Source organism: Camelus bactrianus, chromosome 12 (genome assembly GCF_048773025.1).
Source record: "Camelus bactrianus isolate YW-2024 breed Bactrian camel chromosome 12, ASM4877302v1, whole genome shotgun sequence".
In the NCBI taxonomy this organism is placed as follows: Eukaryota; Metazoa; Chordata; class Mammalia; order Artiodactyla; family Camelidae; genus Camelus; species Camelus bactrianus.
Window position 1 is genome coordinate 51,623,471 of NC_133550.1, and position 26,472 is coordinate 51,649,942.

Consider the following 26,472-nt stretch of genomic DNA (forward strand, 5'->3'; position numbering starts at 1 on the left):
TACTGTCGGGCGTATTTCCAAATGCAGAAGGAAACAAAAGGTAATGCAGACTAAAACTTCTTCAAGCTTCAGGGCTCCCCAGATGCAAGTTCTATTCACTCACTCATTTACTCTCGAGGGAATCTCTGTGGTGTGAATGATGTGGTAGTTTTCACGTCTGAGTTAACAGAAGCAACTTTATTCTCCCCCACCCCACACCTACCTTCTTCCATGCTGTCCCTGAATGAGCCCGAATGGCTGATGGCCCGTGGCCTCTCCTCCAGAGATGTGGCACTCCCACAGAGCTGGGCGTCGTCATAGAGATCGAAGGAGGAATCCTGGGCTGGGATGCTGTTGGAACGCATCATGCTGGGCCCCGGAAGGTTAAACTGAGACAGACTGGTTGGGCTCACTGGAAAACAAAGCACACACAGCCCGTTAGTTCAGGGCTCTGAAATTTTCAATAGCAGTTATCACGGAGTCCCACCCCTTTATTTTCCCCCTAGCACTTTCACGGCAACCAGTATGTCAATTTCTAAAGCAACAGTGAACAAAACCATCAAATCACCTCTACTGATTTTGCTAGAAATAACATGGTATTCCCTCTGGCCATTATGAAGAAAAGATTTGTCTTCCTGGAGTCTGCACATTTCTTTATTTCCAGGAAAATACATCAATTTAAAGGGAAAAGCAAAAGAGAAAGGGACATGAAATACAAGAAATCTAAATTTCCCAGGAAGAAACTTCTGCAGCTTCCAGGCTATGACTTTCAGTCGTTTTGAGTTCTAAATTTTTGTCAGTTCATGGTTACTACCATCATTATCAGAGTTAGGTTATAATAGAGAAAAATAAAAATTATCTTTAAATGAACTACAATGTTGTGTACATGGTATCTGTAACTCATCATAAGGTTAATCACATAAAACTACTTTCTACTGTGTCTAAGATCAGAAAGCTGTGGTGAGACTGTCAAGAGTCACAAACCTGTGTTTCCAAAGTGGTACCTTGAGTCTGTAATTTGAAATATGAATTTATTTACCTAGTGCCTATTTACAAATAGTTCTGATGACACTCAGCTTTTTAGGCCAACTGATAATCATCAATTCAAAGAAAGATGCAGCTGACTGAATGTGCTATCCCATTGGAACACAATACTGGTTAAAAATTAGGAATAAAAGCAAAGCAGAAAATGAAAGAAACAGATTTATCGTAAGTGCTATGTTTAAGAAAAGCAAGTTGGTACAGGTACATGAGGACGCAGCCAGGAATCTCTTAAGATATGAAGATAACTGGTGGGTTCTTTCAAAACCTTGGGGAATTCATGTCTTTGGCTTAGAATCAGTCTGACATCATTTCAAAATAATGGTATTTTTTTCTTTGACACAGGCACTTCATTTCTTAATGTAATTACTGGATCTCAGAACAACGTAAAATAGGAGGAATATATACTATGAGACAACTTAAGGAGAGTATCTCCTAATTGCCAGGCACTCTGCTGGCTATTTCACGGGTATGAATGAATTAATGCACAGAATAACTCTCTGATAGAGCTAGTTAAAAACTGGAGTAAAGGAAGAGCAAGAAAAGAAACAAAAGACTAAGAATTGTATCCATGTGTGTATATTGTGACATATAATAAAAAAAAAAGAGAGAGAAACTGTGGATTTGCAAAGTCTGCAATCCACTGGAAGCAGGGAAAACAGGAGAGAAAGAAGGAAAGAAGGGAGAGCAAGAGAGAAAGAGTTAGAGAGAGATCTTTCAGGCACCTTCCTTGAGCCGGCAGTGACCAGTTCATGATGGCTGAGGACGGCTCATGGATACACTGAAGGACATTCTGGACTTGAATATTTACGCTTACGGTACCTGGATTGAAGTCATTCAACCATTCCAGGTCCGCAGTATGAACTGACTTTTTGCCAAACGAATGAAGTGTCTAACACATTTGCAAGCACATCATTTTAATATATGTATTTAGAGGTTAGAAGGACAATTCATTCACTGTTTGGCTTTGCACAATTCTTACTAAAATAATTGCAGAGACATCCAAGTAAAATGTCTTTCTGTAATTTTAAAACATAGCACTCAGCTCGTTCAAAGTGAAATAGTAGTGAGGATTAGGGTGGATTTTAAAGGGAGCAGTTTGCATTTATAAGCACTTCTGATAGTTTCTCCATTGGAAATATACGCATACTATTTAAGAATGATCAGTTAGCTAAAATCTATGACAGGTTTGCTTTTTTGGTATTGTGGTTGAATAGAAAGATAGATATAGCAAGATCTCTGGCTTCAAGAATGGCCTCTAGGGGAGATGATTGAAAGGTGAAGTTAATAATGCAAAATAGACCAAGAAAAGTTATGTAATAGAAGACAAAACTTTGTCATAATATGACAAAGAAAATTTCTGTAATGGGACACAAATTAGTACAGGGCTCCTGGTGGTGGCTTTGCTTTCTATTTGCTTTAGGCAAATATCCCAAGCTCTACCCTTCAATTTCTTCATGAATTAAGAAACAATAGCAGAATCAATGGCCTCTAAGATCCATTCAAAGCCAGAAGATACATAAAAATGTCTTAACAAGAGAGAGAGATGTGTGACAATCTATTAGGGAAAAGAGGGCTACTGACTTTGTCTTAAATTATATCGCATACCACAGCCACGGTTTTCATTAAATTATATGTTTATCTGTGGCGCTTTGAGGAGAACAGGGACTGAAAGAAATAAGAAGTGTGTTTTTAAATACCTCCAGGTCACTCCCTGATTTTGCTACCATATCTAGACATATTTGGGAGTTCATGGTATTGTTTTAAGAAGAGTCGTCATGTGGAATCTCATTTTAACTTATTTTGTGGAATTTGGGAATATAACTAGGAACTAGGTGGAGATTCAGGAAGTTTTTATTTGATCATTTAAAGAACTTCAAAAAATGTAATATATATCTAGATTTAGGCAGTTTCTCTCATTGGTAGGTTTAGAGAAGACGCTAGAGCTGTCAGAAGAATTGACATAACAGAGGAATGACCGAGATACAGGTCTGTTCCAACTCTGGGATTCTGTGCATCCATGAAGATAGAAGTGAGGGCTTAATTCTGAACAGTGTGAAGGGTGAATTTGGAGAGGGGAGTAGAAAGGCATTTAAGGTGGAGGGACACTTGGGAGTAACAGCATATGAATTTCCCATACAACAGTGCTTAAACATCACTCTGTATACAAAAGGTTCATCAAATACACAGCATTTGAAAGTGACAGGTTGATAGTAATGCTTCTACATGGTAACCCTTGGAGCAAGGTGAAAAATGAGTGTGAGCAGCTGTCATCACTCATGAGAACATGACAGTGAGTCTCACTAGGTTCCGAGACGTCTCGAAAGGACTGTGACCAATAGTAAGTGAAATTTTATCCAAAACTTAATTTTTTTTACATAAGTTATAGGTCGATGTGCTTTCTTGGGTAGAGATGGTTTCTATGATAGCTTTCATGTAAGAAACTGGATACAAACCACAGTTAACTTCGGCAGTAGCTCACAGTAATCTACTAATAATGACATGATAGTAGTGATCTTAAATTTCTAATGTTTGTTATATATAATTTTTACAGTTATATTTCTAAAAAGTTTATGTATGGATGTATTTTAATAGGTAAGGATAAAAAACATGAACACTGCATCTCTTGAACATTAGTAATAATCACTGACCTTACTGATCATTCAGAAAAAATAATGATAAATTAGAAACAAGTGACGACCAAAGGAACCTGTAGGAGGATGCTACCCATATTCGAGTTACATCTGACAGCTGCATTTGATGTATTTTTACGTTTAATAATAAAGTGACTTTTACGTACGGCAGCATTTTAACAATGTCAGCTTTCTTGTCTAATAAGGATAAGTTCAGGTGATCTGGAAATACAGCCCAAACTCTTAAATAATATTTTTCATGTTTTTCACATTAGTCATTTTTTTCTCTTGTAAAATCATACATCATTGAGATCTCAGAACATCTGATTTGAATCCACATATGCTTATAAAATGTGGGTAGGCACACGAGAGTGTGCTGATACGTATGGGAAGGACTTTCTTCATAAGACCCACTGGATGAAATGTTGAGAGACGTAAGATTAGAGGCAGTAAGAACAGTTTGAAATCTGCCACAGTTGTCCCTGACAGTGTAAGACATTTCATTCCAATAAAAACGATGATATAGCAGAGGCTAACAAGACTCATGCTCTCCTGAGTCTTGGTCACATTAGATGAGTCATTCCTCACTATGTAATCTAGGTATTATGTACCCATTCCACAGATGAGAACATTGAGGGTAAATGATCAGACATAGTAAGCAGTGAGTTTTTTCTTCACAAAAAAAAAATAGATTAGATAGATTGAATCAGAATAATAGCAATAGAGGAATAATGGGGTAAAGAGTCAAATATTCAAGTTAATGTCAATGAATCAAAAGACTGACAGGTGACATGAGATAGCCAGCTAACTTAGCAAACTAGATGACATGGGTTTGATTCTAACGTTGTATAAAATTAGATTTTGTTTTATAACCCTATGACTCTATAAAACATTTTAAATTCATTTTGTGAAGTCAAACTTTTTAGCTTCCTGCTGTGTTTTATAACTGCAACTCAAAGGAAAAGCTACAGCATCCTTTACCATTATGAGGCAAAGAAGTCTTATCTCTGTGTAAGTTTAGCAACAAAAACTTGGTGCCTGATGTATCTTCACTAGTACATATGAACATGAACAAAATAACTGTTTTTTCATTGCCCAAAACTCTCTTCTGTACAGCAGAAATAGTTACAATGGAAGAGAAATACCCTGACTGTCCCAACGGGGCAAAAAGTTGAAAAGTTCAAATTAGTAAAGAATTTGGACAATCTGTTGATCCATGATTACAAAAAATTTTTTTCAAGTGAAAAGAGAATAAATATTGGGACTACTTTATATGTGACTTTGCAGAAAAGAAATCTATTTTTAAAAGCATTGGATCTATTAAAGGATAACTGGCATGTTTAGGCTTTCATTATTTCATCACTCTCTTCCCTGTGTTTTCTATGACATTTTTACAAATGATTTTATATTTCATACAAATTATGCTAAGCACAAAGTAACCCGATGGCTGAAATAGTCATTTTTTTTCCACTGCATTTATCCAAAAATGTTTACAGGGTACTACCTTAATAGGATTTCTCATATGCATCTTAAGGAGAGTTTTAATTTTCAAACAGTAAAAGAAGTAATTGTGAAGCCATGGAATCACGTGCTTTTTCTTCTTCTTAATTATTTCTATTTTTCTACGAAAAGGTAATTCACTTTCTTATAAAGATGAAAAAAATTTAAACAGAAAATAAGGAGATGTTTTCCTGGTTTTTAAGAGGACTCTGAGAAAACCCCTAGGTTTAGCGTCAGGTGTTCTGGCATCAGAGAGCCTTTTTTTTTTAAGTCAAATAATCTCTTTGTGTCTCTGGATCCCAGACTATAAAATAATAACGGTCTTACCTATGTCATCTTGTTGTCATGAGCAGTAAACTGCAACATGTTTTGAAATTATTTAGTGGATAGTAAGCATCATACAAACAAAAGGTACTGTTATGGTTTCTTTTATCTCCTCTTCAAATGAACGATTTTCATAGAGAGATGTCAGGGGCCCTGGGAGAGCAGGTGATGAAAGGAACAAGATGAAATGGATGAATATTTTACCCAAGTTGGAAAAGTGGTATTTTCCTGTTGCAGAAGACGACATGGCAGAAGGGGAGACCAGGGGCGACTGACTGCCGGTGTCCTGCAGCCCTCCAGTGGAATGCGAGCGTAACCACTCTTTGCCCTCTTCTTGGTTGGCCTGCCGAGATGACGGGGTGTATCTGCAAAACACCAAGCTAAGACGCTTAAGCACATCTGCAAGGGCAAGGTAGTATCAGGACAAGAACACAATAGAGAGGAGCTGACTATTCAGACTGAACAACATTCTCAGACAGATTGAATCTAATTATAATTGCTTAGTTCTTCCAGATGATTTGACACCATCTGTTTGAATCTCACAGGGAAAAAAAAAATAAAGGATTTTGAAAAGAAAATTATGCTTCTGTGAGATATGTAGTTGAAAATCATGAGCAATGAGCAGACAGCCAGGTTAATTGAGAGGAGCTCAAAAGCGCAGTGTTTAGAAGGATGTGAAGAGGGTGAAGACACAGGCTCAATATGGTGGACAGGAGTAGGCTGGAAGCCAAGGCAACGGGAGTGATGGCCACAGCAAGACAGAGGAAACAGAACACAAACTGACAGATCTTTTTTAAAAGAAAGTGAAAACATTTACTTGGTTAAAATGACACTCGACACCATGTCTGGATTTAAAAAAAAATGGAGAGAAAAATGGGCTTACTTTATTAAAAAAGAAATTTCTGGAACAAAATTTTAAAATGGAATAATTGCAAGCTCTTTGCTATTGCTAAGGAACTGGAGAGAAGAAGGATAACAGAGAAAGACCTATTTGGCCAGCATTCAATTTTACCAGAGTAAGTAAATTCTTGGTACTAAAGAGCAGTCAACTTATTGTGTTCATATGGTGTTAAATCTCTATTAGTAGTTCATTCCGTATTTTCTAATCAGATAAAAGTGTACAGTAAAGGATGGCCACGCATTCAGTTTGCATTTCCTTTTTTATGATGAACTGAATAGTTATTTTGAGATTATGATGTGATATTAGACTAATTCATGTCTAAATTGATCTGATAAGATACCAGCACTCCAGAAAAATAGAAAACAAAACTCTTTTGAGTTTTTACCAAAAGGATTCTTTAAAAATTCATACCTCAGTTACCATATTTGTCCTCTGATGATGAAAATATTCTTTGATTCAAATTAGAGCATCCTTCAACGTTTCAACATTCACAGGCCACATATGTAGACTATGTGGGTTGAGGTTTTATAAGCATATGCCTCCAATGTGTAAACGTTAGAAAAATTCACTTTATTTTAATTTTCAGAAGTGAGTTCTAAATTCTATGAAAAGTTGCTGCCCCCAGAATAATGGCTTTTACATTAGATTTAATTTCTTGACTTTTGGCCTCAATCAAAATCTCTACCTGAGGGCTATCTCACCAACTCCTCAGGCCAGAGAAAACATTAGGATTAAAAGAGATTTCATCCTCGATGTCAGGTGCTTCTTTGCAAACAAAGAAAGAAAGAAGTAAAGAGACAGCACACAAAATTTACGTAACAACAGAGAAAGGCAGCAATGGTGCTGAGAGAAATATATACCTTAGTCCCTTTTTGGGTAGTGTATTTCTGTCAAGCTGCATGCTGTTAAAACAAAGAAAATCCCTAAGGACATAATGTAAACAGAACTTCCAAATTACACATCCAACATAAATAGTTCTCTGAATTACACAAAAAAAGGTTTTTTTGGTAACACATATTTAACGCTCAACTCATTGGAAAAGGCCAACCAAAAGAGACCAGATGTCCATTGTTGTCATACATTCAATGATTATGTAGTGACAGGACTATCAGAAGATAGATTGAATTACATGTTAACATAATTCTCCTCGAGATTCTATACACCCAGGGCTTTGGCAGTCTTTCCTTCCCCGTGCCAATCACTAGACCTCTGCTGTGACTGCATGGGCAGGAGAATCACAGGGGTGGAAATGAGGAAGACCTTCTCTGCCTAAGTTAGTGACAAGTTCCAATGGACAGAGAAGGAAAAAATGTTAATACTTATTTTTTGTATTTAAGTGATCTTTAATAAAAATAAAGGCAGACGTATTGCCATTTACCTATAAGAGAATAAAGATAATACATATCTGCTTGAAGTATAAGCTTGCTTCTGGTACCATTTATTTAAATATTCTCATGAAATTAAACTACGTCATCTTTTAGAAATTATAAATTAGATGTTTAAAAGGCTGTAAGTTTTCAGTCTCTATTTTAAAGAAGTTTCCATTGGTCCTAGAAAGGGATGAAAGAATGTGTCTGGAGAAAATGAGAAATGGCCTCTAAAAATAGAGGAAGAGGGTGGCAATAACTAAGTGGAACAAGTCTAGGGAGTTCTGTCATAATCTCTGGCATGTGGGTCACCAAAGAGCACAATTAATTTGCATTTGCAGAATGATAGCTCTCTTCCATTAGAACCTCAAACAATCAAAATTAAAAACACAGGATATGCATAATGGGGATGACATAACATGAATGCAGACATACTGACTTGAAATGTAATCACTCAAAAATCAAAGCTAAAATGTTTTCTTCTATGCGTGCTCCGTTATTTAGCACTTCAACAGAAAGCATCCAAAAGCACCCTACAACTTTTATGTATCAGAAATGTCCACATAAGGTATATTGTGTAGAGGCCAGTTCTGGTATGTATCTTGATGATAGAACTGTTTTTAGTAGTGTGGATAAACCAGCAAACAGAAAGGAATCATACTGAATAAATACGAGACCTTTAAATATCAACTACATTATGCTGAAGCATTAATAAAGTCATAGGCCACTTTAAAGATGGTATTGTTCCCGTGTGAAAATTTTTTAAAATTTAACCTTACAGAGGACATTGAAAATAGGCATTGTTTTGGCTGTGCTATTAATTGGATAAACATTATATGTTCGTATGAGGCAGAGAATTTAATCAAAGAAAAATCAGGAAAAAACTGTTTACCTATATAAGTTAAAACTTTAAGTAGAAATATGTGTTTGAATCTGCATATTAATAATTTTATAATACAGATACCCTAAAAGGTCAAACCCTAAAAGGTCAAAAATGTACATCCCTGCAGGAGTCAAAAAGGCAGTGGGAATGTGTGGAGAAGGAATTTTAACCAACAGTCTGAAGATGCTGTTTGCCTAAAGCCAGGAGATGCTGTGCAGGACTGTAAAGGTGGGGCAGCTAGATCTGATATTTAAAAACAAGCCAGAAATTTGTAAAGTTGGCTACAACTATAAATTACTTTTAAATTTAAAACCGAAAAACAAAAAAATTACTTTTAAGGTTCGATTTGGTCACAAAGAACAAAACAAACAAAATAAATGAGAACTAGTGATAGCCAACACCACCAATAATCTAGAGTAGCTAGAGAGAATATCGTTAAAGAATTCATTTGTTTGTTTATTTATGATATTTTAATGGGGGGAAATTTAAACCATAATTAAAATTTTTATGAAAAATTATTGATTTACTAGTACTAGAACCTTGAATATCAATAAAGTATTCTGAAATTGTAGATAAACAGGTAAGTCATGAATCTGCCTACATCTCTATTGCATCTTTCTAATTATTTTGTCTTAAATATTTACTCTTTAGCACAGATTCCCTCAAGTATGGCTCTCTGGTCTTTGTAGTGTTCCCAATATTCTGCGGACTTAATTATAGTAAAGCCAGGATCTTTGATACAATCTATTTTTCTCTTCAACAGATCATAAAGTTCTCGGGGGTACTTTAAAGGATTAGAATAAATTGCTTTGGCTTGCAATTTTGTTCCCAGGAAAGGAAAAAGTGCAGCATCTTATATTAAAAATTATTTCAATCCAGTAATTGATTGGAAGAAACTAGTTACTGTTCTATCTTATATAATATACCTCTGGAGGTAATTTGCTTTTCACAGTTTAATATTCATCAATATGTTTTACTAAGAATCAAGTTTAAAGCATTCATTTATTCAAGATTAGTTTATTTAAAGTTTATTTTAGAAAAATTGTTGATCTGGCTACTTACAATACTAGAACCCTCCCATTTGTAAAACTGGTCTATTTCAAAGATTGAAAAATAAAAATTAAAAAAAAATTGCCTAAAGAGAATAGGTAACTGTATACTTTCCAGTGTGTTTCTATAGTGAAAATATATACTGATTTTTGCTAAAATATAGATCAAAGTAAACTATTAACATTGCATTTATATTATAGCTATAAAACTCATCAGTCTTATCACCCAGTTTTATTTGAGGGTTACTTGCTTACAAATAGTTACCTGACCATTTCTCTCTGTTTTTAATGTATGAATGTCAAAGAAATAGGTTGATGGCTAAATGGTCAACTTGCTGCAGTTACATTTATGATTAAAAAATCATTAGCATTTTGGAGGGTGATTCTGGTTAACAGATCATAACCTATTTGCAGCATGCTTAGTCTGAGGTGACATGCCAGTATCAGTCATAGGCTGAACAAAAGTTTGGGAAAGGTATCAGGCACTTTCAGTGACCAATGGTACTTTTACAAATAACACAATAAAGATACATAGCCAAGACCATTTCTGAAAGCTTTAGGTGTGGCAGGAAACAAAAACAATTAAGTTCATCAGGGAAAAAGGGGCAGTTTTAAGACATGCTCTTAGGGGAAGAGTACCAAAATATCTGAGAAATAGTTTTGGGGGGAAGAGAATCTGGAGCCATCTTTGATGCTTTCTGATAAGTCGGCTAGGTAAGGAATGCCTCACTATGTTCTTCACTTTAAGTTTAAAAGAAAATAGTAATTCATTAAATGAATGGGAAACATCTCAGAAAGTGGTGTCTTTTCAAAGGCCTATTAAAGTGTCACTGGTGTAATTTTCTCTAAGATTGCATATCTGACAACAGATCTGTTTGCTAGTTCAACTAGGATTCCCAGTGACCCCTTTGCTATTTTTCCACAGAAATGCTAATATAGAAAATTTAACATTTCACTCAGAGCACCATTTTAATTTGGACTTGAAAATGCTGAAATTATCTGGAGGAGATGTGCTGTCCTGGAGCTGAGGCCAAATCACTGATATGTCTCGAGAAAACATTCAATACACAAATACATGCTTTGAATTGTATTCAAATTGCCTATTGAGTGTGTATATATGTGCATTCACATTAAGAAACTAATTATCCCATTTTCTTATCCTTAAAGGTTACTTCCTTCTGCAATCTCGGTAGGAAGCCCATACAAAGGGCCCAGTCGCATCCATCCTACGTCCCTTTGCAAAGTGGCACTCCCACTGAAATCAAGGGAACGTCACAGGGGAGGAGGGGAGGCGCCGTGCAGGGAAGAGGGGGTGAGGGCTTCACGGATGCCTCCGGGAAAGCTCACCTTTCTGAGAGAGTAGATCTCACACTACCCGTTCTCACGAGCAGGCTCTGCACCTCGTGGGTGCCTGTGGTCAGTCCAGACAGGGAGCCATGGTGGCTGAGGGGGAGGTCAATGGACTCCGAGCTCGTGTGGAGGCTAGTCATGGACTGGTAGCTCGGAGTGTCCTTGCTGCCAGCAGAGGAACTGCTCAGGTTGGCAGCCCACACGAGACCACCTGAGGCGAAAGAGTGAACCGACGCGGGGCTGGAAGCCAACGAGTGACTTAAGCTTATGACATCTGTAGTTAGGTCTGAGGGCTTATTGAAGAGAGGGCTACTGCTGCCACTGAGCCCGCCAGCACTGCCCAGGCTGCCCGTGCCGGACGACGGCGACTCCAGACTGCCTTGCCGCGCTAATGTGGTACTAGGACTGGGCATTACTGGGGAGGATTTCACACCCTCCGTGCTAGGTGCGGAGGCAGATTTGCCACCTGCCTTGGCCCCAAACAACCTAAAAGAAAAACAAATAACAACTTCAGTTGTTCCGAGACACTAACAGCCACATTTCATATTTCGGGTTACAGTACACAGAGCCAGGTGCGCTTCAGTGGACCCAGCCACCGAGCGCTTCCTGTCTCTGTGTTAATGAACTTGAGAAACTTGAACTTCTTTATCCAGTGCCCCAAATCTCTCCTGTCACCGTAAGGGTAAGTCAGTCGGTACTGGGCTGTACCCCCCGATGGTGGGAGGACACAGGCCAAACAAAAGGAAGCGGAGCTCAAAAGTGGAAATCCCTGGTTTGCACAATTAAGTGTTCATGAGACTTTTTTTGCAAAGATGAAATCGTTTGACCACATTTGTTGTTACCTATTTAGAGAACCATTATAATGAAACAACTTCTACGCATTCGGTATATGACACTGAAATGATTTTTCTTTCTTTCTTTTTTTCATTTTAACAGTTTTTCCAAAATGTCAAAGGAATGCTTAAGGCAAGGTTTTGGAGGTTATGTTGTGTAGCTGGTGACCTGAGTGGTTGTCAGAGACTAGTTGGTTAGAAACAACATTGGACGTTGTTGGCAACATATTGGTTTGTCTGTATTTTCCCCAAGAAAGACCAAAGGGTTTTATGTCAGTTGCCACTGCTAGTCAAATACATATCTGCTTTTCCTTTTTTTGGGGGGGGGGTAGAGGGAGGTAATTAGGTTTATTTAGTTATTTTTTTTAATGGAGGTACTGAGAATTGAAGCCAGGACCTCATGCATGCTAACCATGCACTCTACCACTGAGTGTACCCTCCCCGCCTCAAATATTTACTTTTAAGAGTGATTTGAAACACAGTTGGTGCTAAGTTAGATGTTGGAGTTTAGTTCAGAAAACATTTTAGTTTTGCAAATGAAGCAGATGATATAATTGAATTTATGTAAATGTGGAAATAAAGTGATATGATGTAATGGCATAATGATTACTAATTAAGCTGCAATGAAATCTGTATTTCCTATAGCAAAATATTTTATGACGAATATGAGAAATTGTTTCATAGGTAATGGGCCACTGGAGGGCACTATTGGCTTTTACTTAAGCAACAGAAACAGTTATTCTCACAACAAAGATTATTCTTTCCAGTGAGAATCAACATTTCAAAAAGTCAGCTCTTCAGCATTAATATTTCTACTGAGGAATATAAAACCTCTAGGTTTTTCAAACAATCATGTATTGAGATTGCTTGAAATGTAAAAGTAAATGTTTCAAGACCCTCTATTTCCCAGGTATCAAGGCTCTTGATTTAGTCAGCATAATAAAAGCAAACATTAAAAATATTTAACATGTAACAGACTATAAATTATACTCTATCATTTCATAGATGGGGAAACAGACCTAGAGAGATTTAACTATTTGTCCCAAGTTTTAACAGTATGTATTTTCCTGCCACTTAAAACACATCAGTATTTAAAAACAGGGCTATCTCACGGCAGAATTCTGCACGTTCAATAACAAAGACAATTTCTGTGCAGAAACCAAGCCCTGCTTGGTTTGTCAGAGTCATAGCAAAGAAACATGACGAAGAATTAGAAAACCTAGCCCATTCCTTAGTTATAATCTTGTACCAAACATCCAAATGTTTTCAAGTTCTGTCAGTCATACTATGCCGTGATTTTCATTAACATGTCAAGACACAATACTGTATAAATCTGTCCACTGTGACCTGGTACTGTGCAAGGGACACAATTTTATCCACCGTCGCGATCATCAGCTCATTAAGAGCCAGCAACATAATAAACACTAGAATGAATACCAACAGCCATGAAGACTTATTTGGTTTGATTTGATTTTTAACTGTGGAAAGATGAAAATCTATGGAAATTTTACAAGCTACTGCTTTATTTTATCACTTCCCCTAGGTACTGCCATCTGCTTTCAAGTCTCTCATGAATGTTGTTTCTGGTGCTAATACTGCAACGATAGCAAGACTGCAAAGTCTGAGCATTTCTCACCATGAGCCGTATTTTTTCATTAAGCTATTGATATCATCAGCTTCTTAAAACTCGTACTCAGAAACTAAATAAGATTCTAAGATATATGTATCATAGTGTGTATGTGTGTGTGTGTATGTGTATATATATATATATGACATATATTTAGGATATATACTTATCTTTTATAGGATAGTATATAGGATACATCTATACCCTGAGGTACAGCATTTTGTATTTTCCCAGCATCATCTGACGCATTCTTACCTTCGAAATGTCGGAGAGGCAATGTCAGGATACTTGGATCCTGGCTGCCGGAGCCCTTGGGTCCCACAGGCACTAGCAGATGTGGGGCTGGATTTGGGGGAACCTGACAGAGAAACACTCTCTGAATCTGAGACTGCTACTTTTTCCTTCTCCTTGTCTGTCTGGTTGACAGTGACAGGACTGGAACGCCCCGACCCAATCTTGGTGGGTTCTCTGAGTTTCGAGGTGGTGGCCCCGGCTGACTTGCTGCTGACGTTGGAATCAATGCTGCTGGTGCTGGATCTGTGGCCACCTCTGCCCGGGATGCCGCTGGGGCTGGATTTCGAAGGGCGGGGCAAGCTGCGGTACTGGAGGGAAGTCTTGGAGCTACCATGCAGCGCCACGTCATCCTGATTCTGGGAGCCATCCAAACTGGTTTTCCTCCCCGCACCGGCCTTCCCACCGATGGCGGCAGATTTGGGGATTTTACCCAGCGTCGCAGAACCGCTCGTTATGGCGGCTCCACTGCTTGTGACCATCGGAGATGACCCCACCCCGCTTGGTTTCTTAAACCCGAAAGAGCCAGTGGCCGTTGATCTTCCAATGCCCGAGGGCGGCTTTTTCCCCTCATCCCCACTGCTTTTTCCTGCATCCGAAGGAGACCTCTGTAGAGACGATCCTTTCAGGGGAGTTTTCCCTTTCTCAGAAGCTTTGGCATCATCGGTTTTTCCTAATTAAGGAGAAATACACAAATTCATATGCCTGCGCATTAACACTCTCTTTTTTCATCAAGTCTAATTCAGACATGATGTTTAAAAAGTTGTGGTACATATATACAATGGAATACTACTCAGCCATAAAAAGAATAAAATAATGCCATTTGCAGCAACATGGATGGACCTGGAGATTGTCATACTAAATGAAGAGAAGGACTAATACTGTATGATATCACTTCTATGTGGAATCTAAAAACAATGGCACAAATGAACTTATTTACAAAACAGAAACAGACTCACAGACAGAAAACAAACTTATGGTTACCAGAGAAGGAAAGGGGGTGGGAAGGGATAAATTAGAAGTTCAGGATTTGCAGATATTAACTACTATATACAAAATAGATAAACAACAAGGTCCTACTGTATAGCATAGAGAACTATATTCAATATCTTGTAATGGCCTATAATGAAAAAGAATATGAAAGGGAATGTATATATGTATAACTGAATCACTATGCTGTACACTAGAAATTAACACATTGTAAACTGACTATACTTCAATAAAAAAAAAAAGAAAGTGAAAAAAAAAGATGTTTCATATCTCCAGCATTCCAATCCTGGAATGTGATTGCTCTTGCTTCTCAGAGTTGGAAGTGAAATGCAGGTGCATAGTTAAAATAAATATTCCAAACTTTCATAAGAAAGTCAGAATGAAAGCAATTTTATTATTATTATTTTTTGAATAAGTAGGCTTATTGGACTTCCATGTCACCAGAAATGACTCTGGCAAAATAAAGACCCTCACCAAATTAGGATGGTGCTCTGTGGAGAATGCCTGGAAGGCTAAGTTTATGTGGACTTCCATGATAAAGCATATGAAATTTAGACAGAAAATATTAAACAGTATGAAGAATCTGATTTAATTAAGAAAAGCTACTATAAAGACAACAAAGATTGAATGGAAGCAATAAATGAAAATAATCTGGCATAACAGCTGCCAGAGACAAGCCTACCAGGGGTCTTGAGCGCACTGGTCCCAGCTTTCTGCCTAGATGGCGTTCCTCCTTGGGCAGACATGCCCCTCCTCCAGGAACCTGTCTGTGAAACAGACAGGGAGGCTTTCTGCCCCGCCTTCTCGGGGTCTTCAGGAAGTCCGGTGGAAACGCCCTTCCACTTGCCACCCCCATCCCCCTGGCTACCAAAGTCCTCCTCGGTTTTTTTCAGTTCCTCTGTACTATCCCAGGGCTCCTCTGCTGCAGATCGTTTTTCTGAATCGGTCTTCAGCTACGAAGAAAAAAAGGTGACAGAAAAACTTTGTGTAGAAAAATCTATCAAGCACTGGAATGTACTTTCAGATGACTGGTTAAAAAAAAAAAAAGAGGAGCAGTGATTTATATTTCAAAAGAATTCCAGAGACTCCTCTATTTTTATCTCTGTCTTCATTTAAGTTTCATTAACTTTAGCTGTATAATTCTCACTTGCACATATTAGAGAAATGTCAGGAGAAATGTGTGCAGAAAATCCCAATTAAGCACTCCAGAGAGGGAGGCATTTTCTATGTCAAATCTAACAAGGAGAAGTAAGACAAGATAAAACTTAATTATGTAATATCCATTCTCGATTCATCATTCTCAAGAGGTCCAGCAAGGCATCTCAGAGATCAATATAAAATTAATCAAGTAAAGTCCAAAATTAGACTATTAAAATCAGTTTTAGATTTATAAACAAATATATCAATATTATAAACAAACATATGGCAACACAAGACACTCTGGATTAGATTGTAATCAACTGAAAAAAATGTATACATAAGCTGCTTCATTTTATGCAGAGGTTGTGCTATATGTCAGTGCAATGTACCATAATTTTTGGAAAAATCTGGCAGAAGCACTGGAAAGAGGAAGAAGGTGATTCTCACCTGAGTGTTCTTCCGGGAAGGGACTGTGATGTTGGAGTAAGAGCTGACCGAGGAAGTGGTGTTCAAGTCATCGGTGCTGATGTTATCCAGGGTGTCACTGAGACCACTGCTCACCGAACTGCTGTCATCCCAGCTAAAGACAAGACACACAGCAGCGATGAACTAAACACAGGATGCACAATGCAAGTCACCCATATTTCCACTTAACACGTACCAGGCACTGGGGAGAGAATTCTTGTTTTTTTCTTCTTTCATTGAAGTGTAATCCAAAAATGGGCAGAAGACCTAAACAAGCATGTCTCCAATGAAGACATACAGATGGCCAAAGGCACATGAAAAAAATGCTCAGTGTTGCTAATTATCAGAGAAACGCAAATCAAAACTACAATGAGGTATCACCTTACACCAGTCAGAATGGCCATCATTCAAAAGTCCATGAATGATAAATGCTGGAGAGGCTGTGGAGAAAAGGGAACCCTCCTACACAGTTGGCAGGAATGTAGTTAGGTGCAGTCATTATGCAGAATTCTTGTTTTTTTAGTCTTTTGAAGAAAAATATTCACTGTTCCTATTTGGAAAATCATACTATTAAGAGCTGAGTGCAAATCTGAGAATAACCTTATTGAAAGTTTGCAAAGAATCAGCGTCTAGAGGAGATCCAGGGGGATGTTTATAGAATGAATAAAAATATCACTACAAATACTGCCTGGCATCAGGAAAGAATAACATAACCCATAACATTTTTTTTTCTCCTGAGAAAGCAACCAGGAGTCACAGAGCATGTAAGAATTCACCCTTTGTGCTAAAAATTAAAACAAAACAAAAACAAAAACAAAATGGTGCTTTAGTTAGGAAACAGAAAGCCATTCCTCATTCTTTTCTCCTACCTGAGTAACTGCTTCCAATTATTCACCGAATCTTGAAGACTGAGGCTCATTCTATCATATCACCCCTCCTGCCACCCACCCCACAATTTCTGGCCTGGACAACATGTAATATCCTCTTATTGGCCTTACTGCCTGCAGTCTTTCTCAATACAACTGCATCTGCTAAATGTGAGTCGATGATCAAAAATTCACATCTGGCCATGCCACTCTTTTGCAGACTACTCTTCAAAGACTTCTCTTTACCAAAGTAGTGGATTTCCAAAATGGAATGCACCTGCCCTGTGAGGTACACAAAGCAATCCACTGGGGGCATAAGAAAACTATGTAAATTTTTGAATATATCTGTTCTTAACCTAAAGGAGAACTAATAAAACAGGTTATATTAATATTCACACGCAGGCTAACACGGGTACCCCCATCTAGTCCGTGTGTGAGGTAACTCAGAAGTAACAGAATGAACGGGGTGACCTGAATGAGAATGGGCGCTCCACAGAGGGAAGGGGGAACCACCAGTCTCTTACTTACTGGCTGGTTCTCAGTCTCTTGTGGTGTATTGCTGCCTTGCCTGCACTCCATTAATTGAATTCATGCACACTGGATATAGATACTAGATACAGAAAACAATGAAGTCTCATAAAACAGACAAGTGGACTAAGAAAACCTCCTGCAAATAATCCACACTCTGACGAGATGACCCGTGATGGAAGCACAAGCTGAGCACAGAGGATGGTGGACTGACACTTTTCTGACTCCGATACATGTCCTTCATGAGTCACATCGTAAATTAAAAATAATAGTGAGGTACAGAGATCAGACAGCAAACCAAGTAGAGAAGTAATTATCAAGAAGAAAATCTGAAATTTGAATTTATAGAAAATATTGTTAATGACGATCCCTCCCTGGGTGTGTATCTTGCTTGAGCTATTAGCTACTGAGAGCATAAAGCATGATTACCAAACACATTTATAAATCATATTATCAATAGTGATTACATTTTAATGAAAGCAAAAGGGTTTTTGTACCACTGCAGCAAATATCTGTCATTTGTGATTGTTCCAATCTTTTGAATACTTCCCTACATCTGATTTTGATAATTTCCCACATTATGAGTCTTACCTTTCCATGACAGACTGCAAAAAACTCTCATTTCCAGACTCCCTTGTAGACAGATATGGCATATAACATAGGGCCTATCGTGTGCACCCAGAGAATCACAAATGAGAAAAACAACCCTCAGGCAAACACAGTAGCAGAGTCATTCAATTTCTTGTCAGCACTGGCAGACAGATATCTGTCTCTAGTTCCAAGGGTCACAGAAGCCCAGTAGAGGAGGCAGTGACACCCTGGAGCCATGACTGGCTAAGAGCCTTCATAGAGCCTGGTTCTCCAATCACCCCAGTTATTCAGAGAGCCTTCTTATATAATTGCATTCCTTAAATGAGACGAAGTAGATTCTGTAGTTTGCAACTAAGAACCTCTATCAATACGTTCATAATTAAAAAAAAATTCTTTAATAGATCCTTTAAATTTCATGTTTGTATATGTTATATAATACATATATTATCCTCTCACAGGAAGGCATGCATATAATTATAAAATTATAACTATACACTCTTGGGCAACTACTAGCCTAAAGCAAAGGTCAGGCTCCTTTAAAAGACATCGGGGCTTTCTATTAGGTGGCCTTTGTCTACCGCTTCACCTTAAATTCTTTACAGCCCCTGGCTCACATTCTGTACTTTGACTTAGAGCTACATTCAGTTCCCTTCAGTATCACATTGTTTCCAACCTCTGCCTTTTGTTATTTTTTGGTCTGTCTTTATTCTGAGCAGCAGGTGGGATACTTCCAGCAGCAGCAGTAGTAGTAATAATAATTTAATAATAATAATAATAATAATAATAATTTACAAAAGCAGGGATTCAATGGAGCCGCCTGGTTGGATCCCTTGGAAGCTCATACATAAATGCTGACCCAGAGGAGCAGAAAGAGGACTCCAAAGCCCATGAAGAGTGAGGCCGCCGAGATGAGCTCTTTGTATCCCTAGTGTACTTGGTGGAGGAGACCTCATATATGAAGAACCAGGTGGTGAAGAACATGCCAGTGGCCAACAGCATCACAGTCAAATGGGGAAAGACTGCCGGGTTCACTGGGCTGGGGCATCTGCTCATGGCCTCAAGTTCCATCTTGCCGGGCACAGGATGATCCACCACTCTGCTACTGGAAGAACACGTCGGCAGGAGCATCCATTCTCTGCCCTTGATCACGCTATCCTTTGGCCACCTTAACTAACCCACACTTACGAAGTGGTTCCAGCATCCCATCTTCTGGGAAGCCCCTTTTACTCGCTGCTGTCAGGAAGCCTTAGGAAGCTCCCCGTCTGCATGGCCACAATACTCTGCACAGACTTACAGGACTGGATTTAGCACACAGTTTTATAAATCTATAAAAAAGGTGTCTAAATGGACCATTAGCCTGTGAGTTTTCTGAGTACAGAACTGTGTGTTATTTTTCTTCGGATTTCTACTATTTATGGTAATGACCAACACATAAATGTTGAATAGAGGTCAAATGTTTTACTGAGATTCAGAGGAAAGCAATTATGGAAGTATCCTTTCATACTCACATAAAATGAATTTTTAAGGAATGTTTAGCACAATATATTCAGTACTCAAAGAGTAAAACTTAACAAAAAGTTAAAATCTCTAATGAGTATTTTTAAAGTAACTATTTCTCTGGCAAGGAGGACAGAAACAATATTTTTAGTTGTAGCTTTTACCAATGTAAATCCTAGCATTAACAACTAAAAGTTAAATGCAACAACTCTTACTGGGAATTAAAAAAAAATTGCTTATGCTTTAAAAGCATTTAAAGTCTCAAATGAACACAAGGACTTTGGTTAAAATGACATAAATGAAAGAATCCAAAATAAGATATAAAGTTTTAATCTCTCAATAGAAAAATAAAAATACAACAAAGCAACAAATATAATGTCACAGACATGAAGAGCAGACGTCCAAATATAGCTTGTTGTAATGCAAAGAACAATGGATTCATAAAATTAAAGTCTTTCATTGGAGCCTCCTTTCGAGACTGCAGAGCTAAACTGTCCACTTAAACTTGCTCTGCTCATTTCCCTGTCTCACAGGGTCGTGTGGGAAGCAATTCCATCACTTACATGAACCATTGTATAATGCTTACAGTTTTCCATCTCCTCTAAGACCGCAAATTCTGCAATCTCGTTTTTGACCACAACCTTCTGTATTTCCAGGGCTCTAAAATCTACTGATTCCTAAGCTCTGTGTCTGGTTTATAGCTACTCTCTATCATCTATTTTTCAGGGCTTTCTGTGTTGTTTTACTCCACTGAGCTCTTTACAAATGATGCAAGAGTCAAAGATGCTGGAACAAAAGGATCACTAGAGTGACAGACAGTCTAACTAGTCTAAGTACTTGCCACCCTAATGGTCTTCCATATCTGTCCTGACTCTGTGTTAATTGAACATGTTTTCCCCATCATCATTTTGGAAAATGGTGACTAAGTCAACTAATTAGAATGACTAATTTAATAATATGTTTATATTAATATCTAATAATTACAATGACTGAATGCACATAGGTTCAGGTTATTCAACCTCAGGTGATTTCTCATGGCTACTTAGAAATTCTGCTTAACACAACAGTGGTTTAATTCATATTCCAAAGATATAGCCTGTTTCTGTCTTCTTCCTCTGGATTCCAAGATCTTCCTCCTAATACCTTAATGAAAATGCTTCACTAAGGTCAATAAATTCATGAATTGAGTGCTTACTATATATTATTACTTCAAATACTTAATATATTATATATAATCCTCCAACAAATGGGTAAGACAGGCATTATAAAGGTAAAGAGGTTCAGGCAGGTGGAAAGATGTGCCCAAGTTTCCATGATGCAGCTACGATTTGAACCCAGGAATGATGCCCTAAAGCTTGGTCAGCACTCTGCTTCCTTCCCATTTTCTCACCCCTTTGATCTTGAAATACACTAATGATGAGCTTTTACAGTCTCTTTGTAAAAACTTTGCTGGTCCTCAGAACGCTTTACGTTTTTTCCTCTTTGAGATTCCTTCAAATTTCTCAATGTTCAGAACTTAATCTTAACTTACCTTAGATATCCTTTCTTGGAAATTTCCTTGTCTTTCACAACTTCAATATCACCTTCATGATCATGACACTCAAATTCGCATTTCTAATCCAGACTTCTTCCCTGATTAATTGATCAGCATTTCGATCCTTCTACTGAATACTTTCTCAAGGATGTCCTGTCACCGCCTTCTCAAATTCACTGCCTAGATTCCATCATTTCTCTTTAAAATTTCTTCTCCCTTTCAATCACTGCCATTACCTGGTTATCCATCTGTCACAAAACATGAGTGCTATTACCTCTCTTCTCTCACTTGGTTCCACTGTTAGTCAAGTTGTCTCTAATCCTGGAAAATTCATTTCCTTGATGATGAAAATCCTTACCTCCTTCCATAAAAGCTATTAGTAAGAATCTGCTCTTATTCATTAAATGCTGAATAAATTATAGCTCCTCTCCTTTGAAGGACTATTTACTATGAAGAGCAAAATTTTAAACAAATTATTATAACATGAAATGGTGTTGTAATAGATGAATGATGAATGTTAAAAGATGAATAGGTGAATGTTAAATGCATGGCAGGACAGAGCTACTACCACTTGTTTGAAGAGTTCAAGAATTTCTTCACAACAGGGAAACTGCAGAGTGATCAGAGGAAGTAAATGTTAATCACTGTATTAGAGCATATAATAGAGTCATCTGTTTAACCATTATTTTGGTGTTTTTCTATCTTCTTGGTCAGAATCTGAATTACCTGAAGTCAGAGACTGAGTTACATTTATCTTTAAGACTCTAGCATATAACATGGTGTCTATTATTTAATGGATGACTAGTAGATATTTGCTAAATGATCGAAGTAGTTTTACTTTTAAAAATACTGGTTCTTTGCAGTAATGATAAATGAAATTGGACAAAATAATCAATGTAGAATTTGAGAAAAATTTGTTCAACATATTTCTTTGCTAAGCAATCTTAAAGGAATAATTTTGATTGGTGACAATATAATTTTCCTCATCCTAAGGTTCTGTGATTTTGACTTTCATCTATGGTTTTGTAGATTCTCTCTAGCTAGGATGCAATTAATCTTGTTTATTATGACACAGTTAATTAGGTTAAAAAAGCTTTATAGAAAACAGTTTTTTTAAACTGACAAAAATGTTAATTTACTCACATAATGAGCTCTGAGTAGTATGTCTCAACCTCTTCAATGTATTTTCTTCATCCTTTCACTTTTGATTTCATTAAGATATACTAAGAATTCTTGATTATATATATACTTTTTATAAAACAACAAGTCTTGATTGCCTCCAGGGTACAGATCTATTACTCTGCTAAATTTTTCTCAACAATCTAGGACAGCTAAAAATGTACAAATCTGAGCATCTTATCCACATAACTCACATTTACACATTGGATTGTGTCCAGTTTTGAAATACTATGAATAAAGCTGTTAAGTATATTCACATACATTCCATTTATGTGGCATTTTAGAAAAGACAAAACTATAGATATGTAGGATTGATCAGTGACTGCCAGTGGCTAAGATTGTTGGAAGATTTGTGGTGGCTATTACATGACTTGAGGCGTATGTCAAAACTCAGAACCGTAGGGGGGAAAAATCATTGTATGTAAAGTTAAAAGGAAAAACATGTAGCCAGTGAACCTACTGGAAAGTACAATTTGGATTTACACTAGATTATTAATTATTCTAAGAAGAAAAGGATTGTCTTGCCATGCCTTTACTATTTATATTTTAATATTTAATAACTCAGTGTGGCCAGAGATCTATTTTATTTCTCTGGTAGTGCATTTGTGGCTCTGACCCCCATCTTCACACCTGGGGTTACACTTAGAAGCAGACCTACTTAAAAACAAATGTGTTATATATTCTAAGTAATTTTTTATGCCTTTTCTGTTGAAGAATTCTGAAATTTTAAGCCAATAATTATTAAAATAAGTTTACAGATTTAAAACTAATTCCAGAGGAAAATGCTAGTCCCATTTGTAGGTAATTTATCAAGTCACTCCTATTTTTTGGCATAGTCATACTTCATATAGCAAGTATTCAATCAGGCTCTTTGACAGTTTACATTGCCAGGTCAACTGTGCTACTGATGTGTGTATATTTATATATATATAAAACAGAGAGATTTTCTTTCAATAAATACTAATTCCTACACTTCAGGCATTCAACAATAATCTCAATCTCAAATTCATTATATATTCCATGAAAGAAACAAACATGCTCACTTTAGGTGTACTCTGTTCCAACCCTACTTCAACCACAATCATGAAAAATGCTGTCTACTCAGGTGATACTATCTGATTTCTATAAAAAACACCTTCTTAGTCCTAAACTTTTAACAATATATTATTTAATTAGCTTGTTTTATTAAAAGTAAAAATAAGAAATAGCCATATAAATAATGTTCATGTATCTTTTTGAATTATTTGATTATATGTTGTGCTGTTATTTAGAAAACGTAACTATGGATATTTAACGTTTGTCAGTATCTGAGTGTTCTTAGGCCAGTGCTGCTGAGCACTAGGGACCAAGTTTCTGACGTCTGTCATTGTATTCAAACAGCATCACATCTTCCCCCAGGGTCCCAGCTGACTTCATTCTTTCATTCACCATGATCCTTGTAATATCCACCCAATTCTTTTTTTTCCCTACTGGTTGTCAAATAACCCTTTGTTAAATCATTTTCCTTTGTAGTTCTTAACTAGCTGGGCATTCCACCTCATCACTCTCGATGTCATCTATGATGTTGTGAAGGTGGTGGCCATCAACATGGCTGCGCACAGACTGGGCAATCCCCAGGATCTCTTTAATGTTTCAAGAGAGTTCTCTAGCTAAAGATTGGTGCTGAATCTGTTGGGCAAGGTCGACAATCTCATCAAAAAGTGATGTTTCCACTGTGCTTAATGTTTTTATGCTTCTTTCTGTCTCTGGTGGTTCCTTGAGGGCTTTGATGATCAGGGCAGAGGCAGAAGGTACCACCTCAATCAGGGTCTGTCTGTTCTGAATGGTCAGTTTCACTGCAATCCTCAGACCCTTCCAATCACTAATTGCCTTAGTGATGTTATCACCAATTATTTTTGGAGACAGACTCAGAGGGCCAATCCTGGGGGCCAGGGCAGAAGTGGCACAGACCTCCCCACCAATGAATGCATCTCAAGTATATGACTTTGATCTTGTTGGGGTTGCATTTTGGCAGCATGGGGGAGGAGGCTGGTGTTGGATGAACCCAGATTTGGGATGACGAAAGAAAGCTGTACCTTGGCCTCCTCCAAGCCAAAAGCCAAAAGCTCCACCCAGTTCTTAAGGCTGACAGTAATCGCCTAGTTGGACTCTATCTCACCAACCGTGAATAGATGATTTTACACTGCTTTAGATTTGTGGATGTCACTCCCATTTATGTCTCTAGAGATGACTTAGAATTTTTGGACAGGTCTTGAGTCAAGTCCTAAATGCTTTCCCACAACACCCCCATTCTGAATTCTAAATTAAAGCTCATCTATCCTTGGTTCCAATTTCAAGAACTTTAAGATGATAGAAAGTTTAAAAATGTTAAGCAAATTCAACATTTTTAAAATATAATTTCAATGCAAATTCTGGAGTTGAGCTTGCCCTTAGGAAATAATGTAGATAGTGTAATTAAACTGTTCATTCCAGTACTTGAGACCTATGGACTTTGAACACATACAGAGGATGATACACTGGATATATTTAGACACAGCTGATTCTTAGACGAGTGTGGGGATTTCCATTTACTCCACAAGTGTCTATTGTAACAGGGGATTTTTTTAAGGTATAAGTGAAGTAGCAGACTCAGAAAAAAAAATCTAGAGACTGGAAGGAAAGGAGCTACAAACTCCTAACATTTCATTGGTAAGTCAGAGGCCAACGTTAAAAATCTGAGAGTCATAGTGAGAAAAATAATCTGTTCTCTCCCAACCTAAAACTTGGCAAACATATTAATACATGATAAAGTACAAGTTCTAAGAATTTTACTAAATATTTCTTAAGGCAAATAATTATTTCATGAAAAGAAAAATGAAGCCTCCATAGCTGTCCATAAGACTACAGGTAGAAACTTCCGGATGTGCTGCTTTCTGTTTCTAAGGGAAAAGTAAATAACATTTGCCTAAGAAAATTAATGCACCACTTTAAAAAAATCCTATCACATTCCAGGGTAGCTTTGTTTTCCATTTCCATTGTTTATGCCAATTTAAATAATACACATAAGGAGATAGAGGTGTCTTTACAAATATTATTTAGATGTAATCACCTTTGCAATTAATATTTTAAAAAAATACTGAGAATCAACTGTCTAGGCTTTGGTACCAATATGTTAAGTCAATGATCTTTTCCTCCAAACTAAATGAGCACAAACCACTTAGACCTATGCCATACATTTTTTTTTTTTTATCAGCAAACACAATACACTACCTGCCAAGTTTGAGCACTGTAACCACTGAAGTGTAAATTCTACATTACTTCAGGGTCATTGACAGAAAGCAATGGAGTCATTTCAACAACGATTTATTCAGCATTTCCCCGGAAAAATATTTTATTACCGAGGAAAAAAGAGTAAGTCATTAAAAGAGGCTTTAGAATTGGAAAAACCTAAGTATATAGCAACATCAATATACAAAAAATGATTTTATGTTAAAAATAGTCCTTTCAATCTATAAAATGAATATGGCTTTGACTGTAGTTGAAAAAAAAAAAAAACTTCCCTTCTACTTTCAAAGGTGTTTTGTCCTTTCACTGCTCGTTAACTGTGCAACAGTGGAGTTTGAGTAATTGGTTTAGAATCCAGTTGAAAGGTCATTTCCTCTATGAATCCTTCCATGATTTCCGAGGAGGTGTTAACGCCTCCATATCTGCATTTACTGCGAGTTTGCTTCCATAGTCTTGTAGTTTATCTGCTTACAAAGGGGGTTCAGCCACAGGATTGTGGTTGAGAGCAGAGTGCCTTCTTTCTTGTAGTTTCAGTGTTCAGGTCAGCATCTGGCCCATGACAGGTTCTTAAATGTTTGTGGAATAAATTAATAATGATCTAGTCCTACAGTCACAAACTCCAGCCTTAATTGGTGATTCA

General features: G+C 37.3%; 1 protein-coding gene and 2 pseudogenes across 12 annotated transcripts in view; all 3 read right to left on the reverse strand.

The window, feature by feature from the left end:
• Positions 1–26,472, reverse strand: part of NAV3 (neuron navigator 3) — an 813,571-nt gene that overhangs the window by 68,679 nt on the left and 718,420 nt on the right. For 8 of the 12 annotated variants that reach the window (XM_074375364.1, XM_074375362.1, XM_045519434.2 and 5 more), the window contains 7 exons: positions 16,356–16,488; positions 15,451–15,721; positions 13,743–14,451; positions 11,025–11,513; positions 7,239–7,280; positions 5,682–5,842; positions 203–391 (listed from right to left, as the gene is read on the reverse strand). In XM_074375364.1, the coding sequence (XP_074231465.1) occupies positions 203–391; positions 5,682–5,842; positions 7,239–7,280; positions 11,025–11,513; positions 13,743–14,451; positions 15,451–15,721; positions 16,356–16,488 (1,994 nt within the window). The remainder of the gene's footprint in view (positions 1–202; positions 392–5,681; positions 5,843–7,238; positions 7,281–11,024; positions 11,514–13,742; positions 14,452–15,450; positions 15,722–16,355; positions 16,489–26,472) is intronic. The other 4 variants (XM_074375360.1, XM_074375359.1, XM_074375367.1 and 1 more) reach the window with 2 other exon arrangements.
• On the reverse strand, positions 19,197–19,426 carry LOC105072024 (dolichyl-diphosphooligosaccharide--protein glycosyltransferase subunit TMEM258 pseudogene; annotated as a pseudogene).
• On the reverse strand, positions 23,837–24,824 carry LOC123617999 (large ribosomal subunit protein uL11-like; annotated as a pseudogene).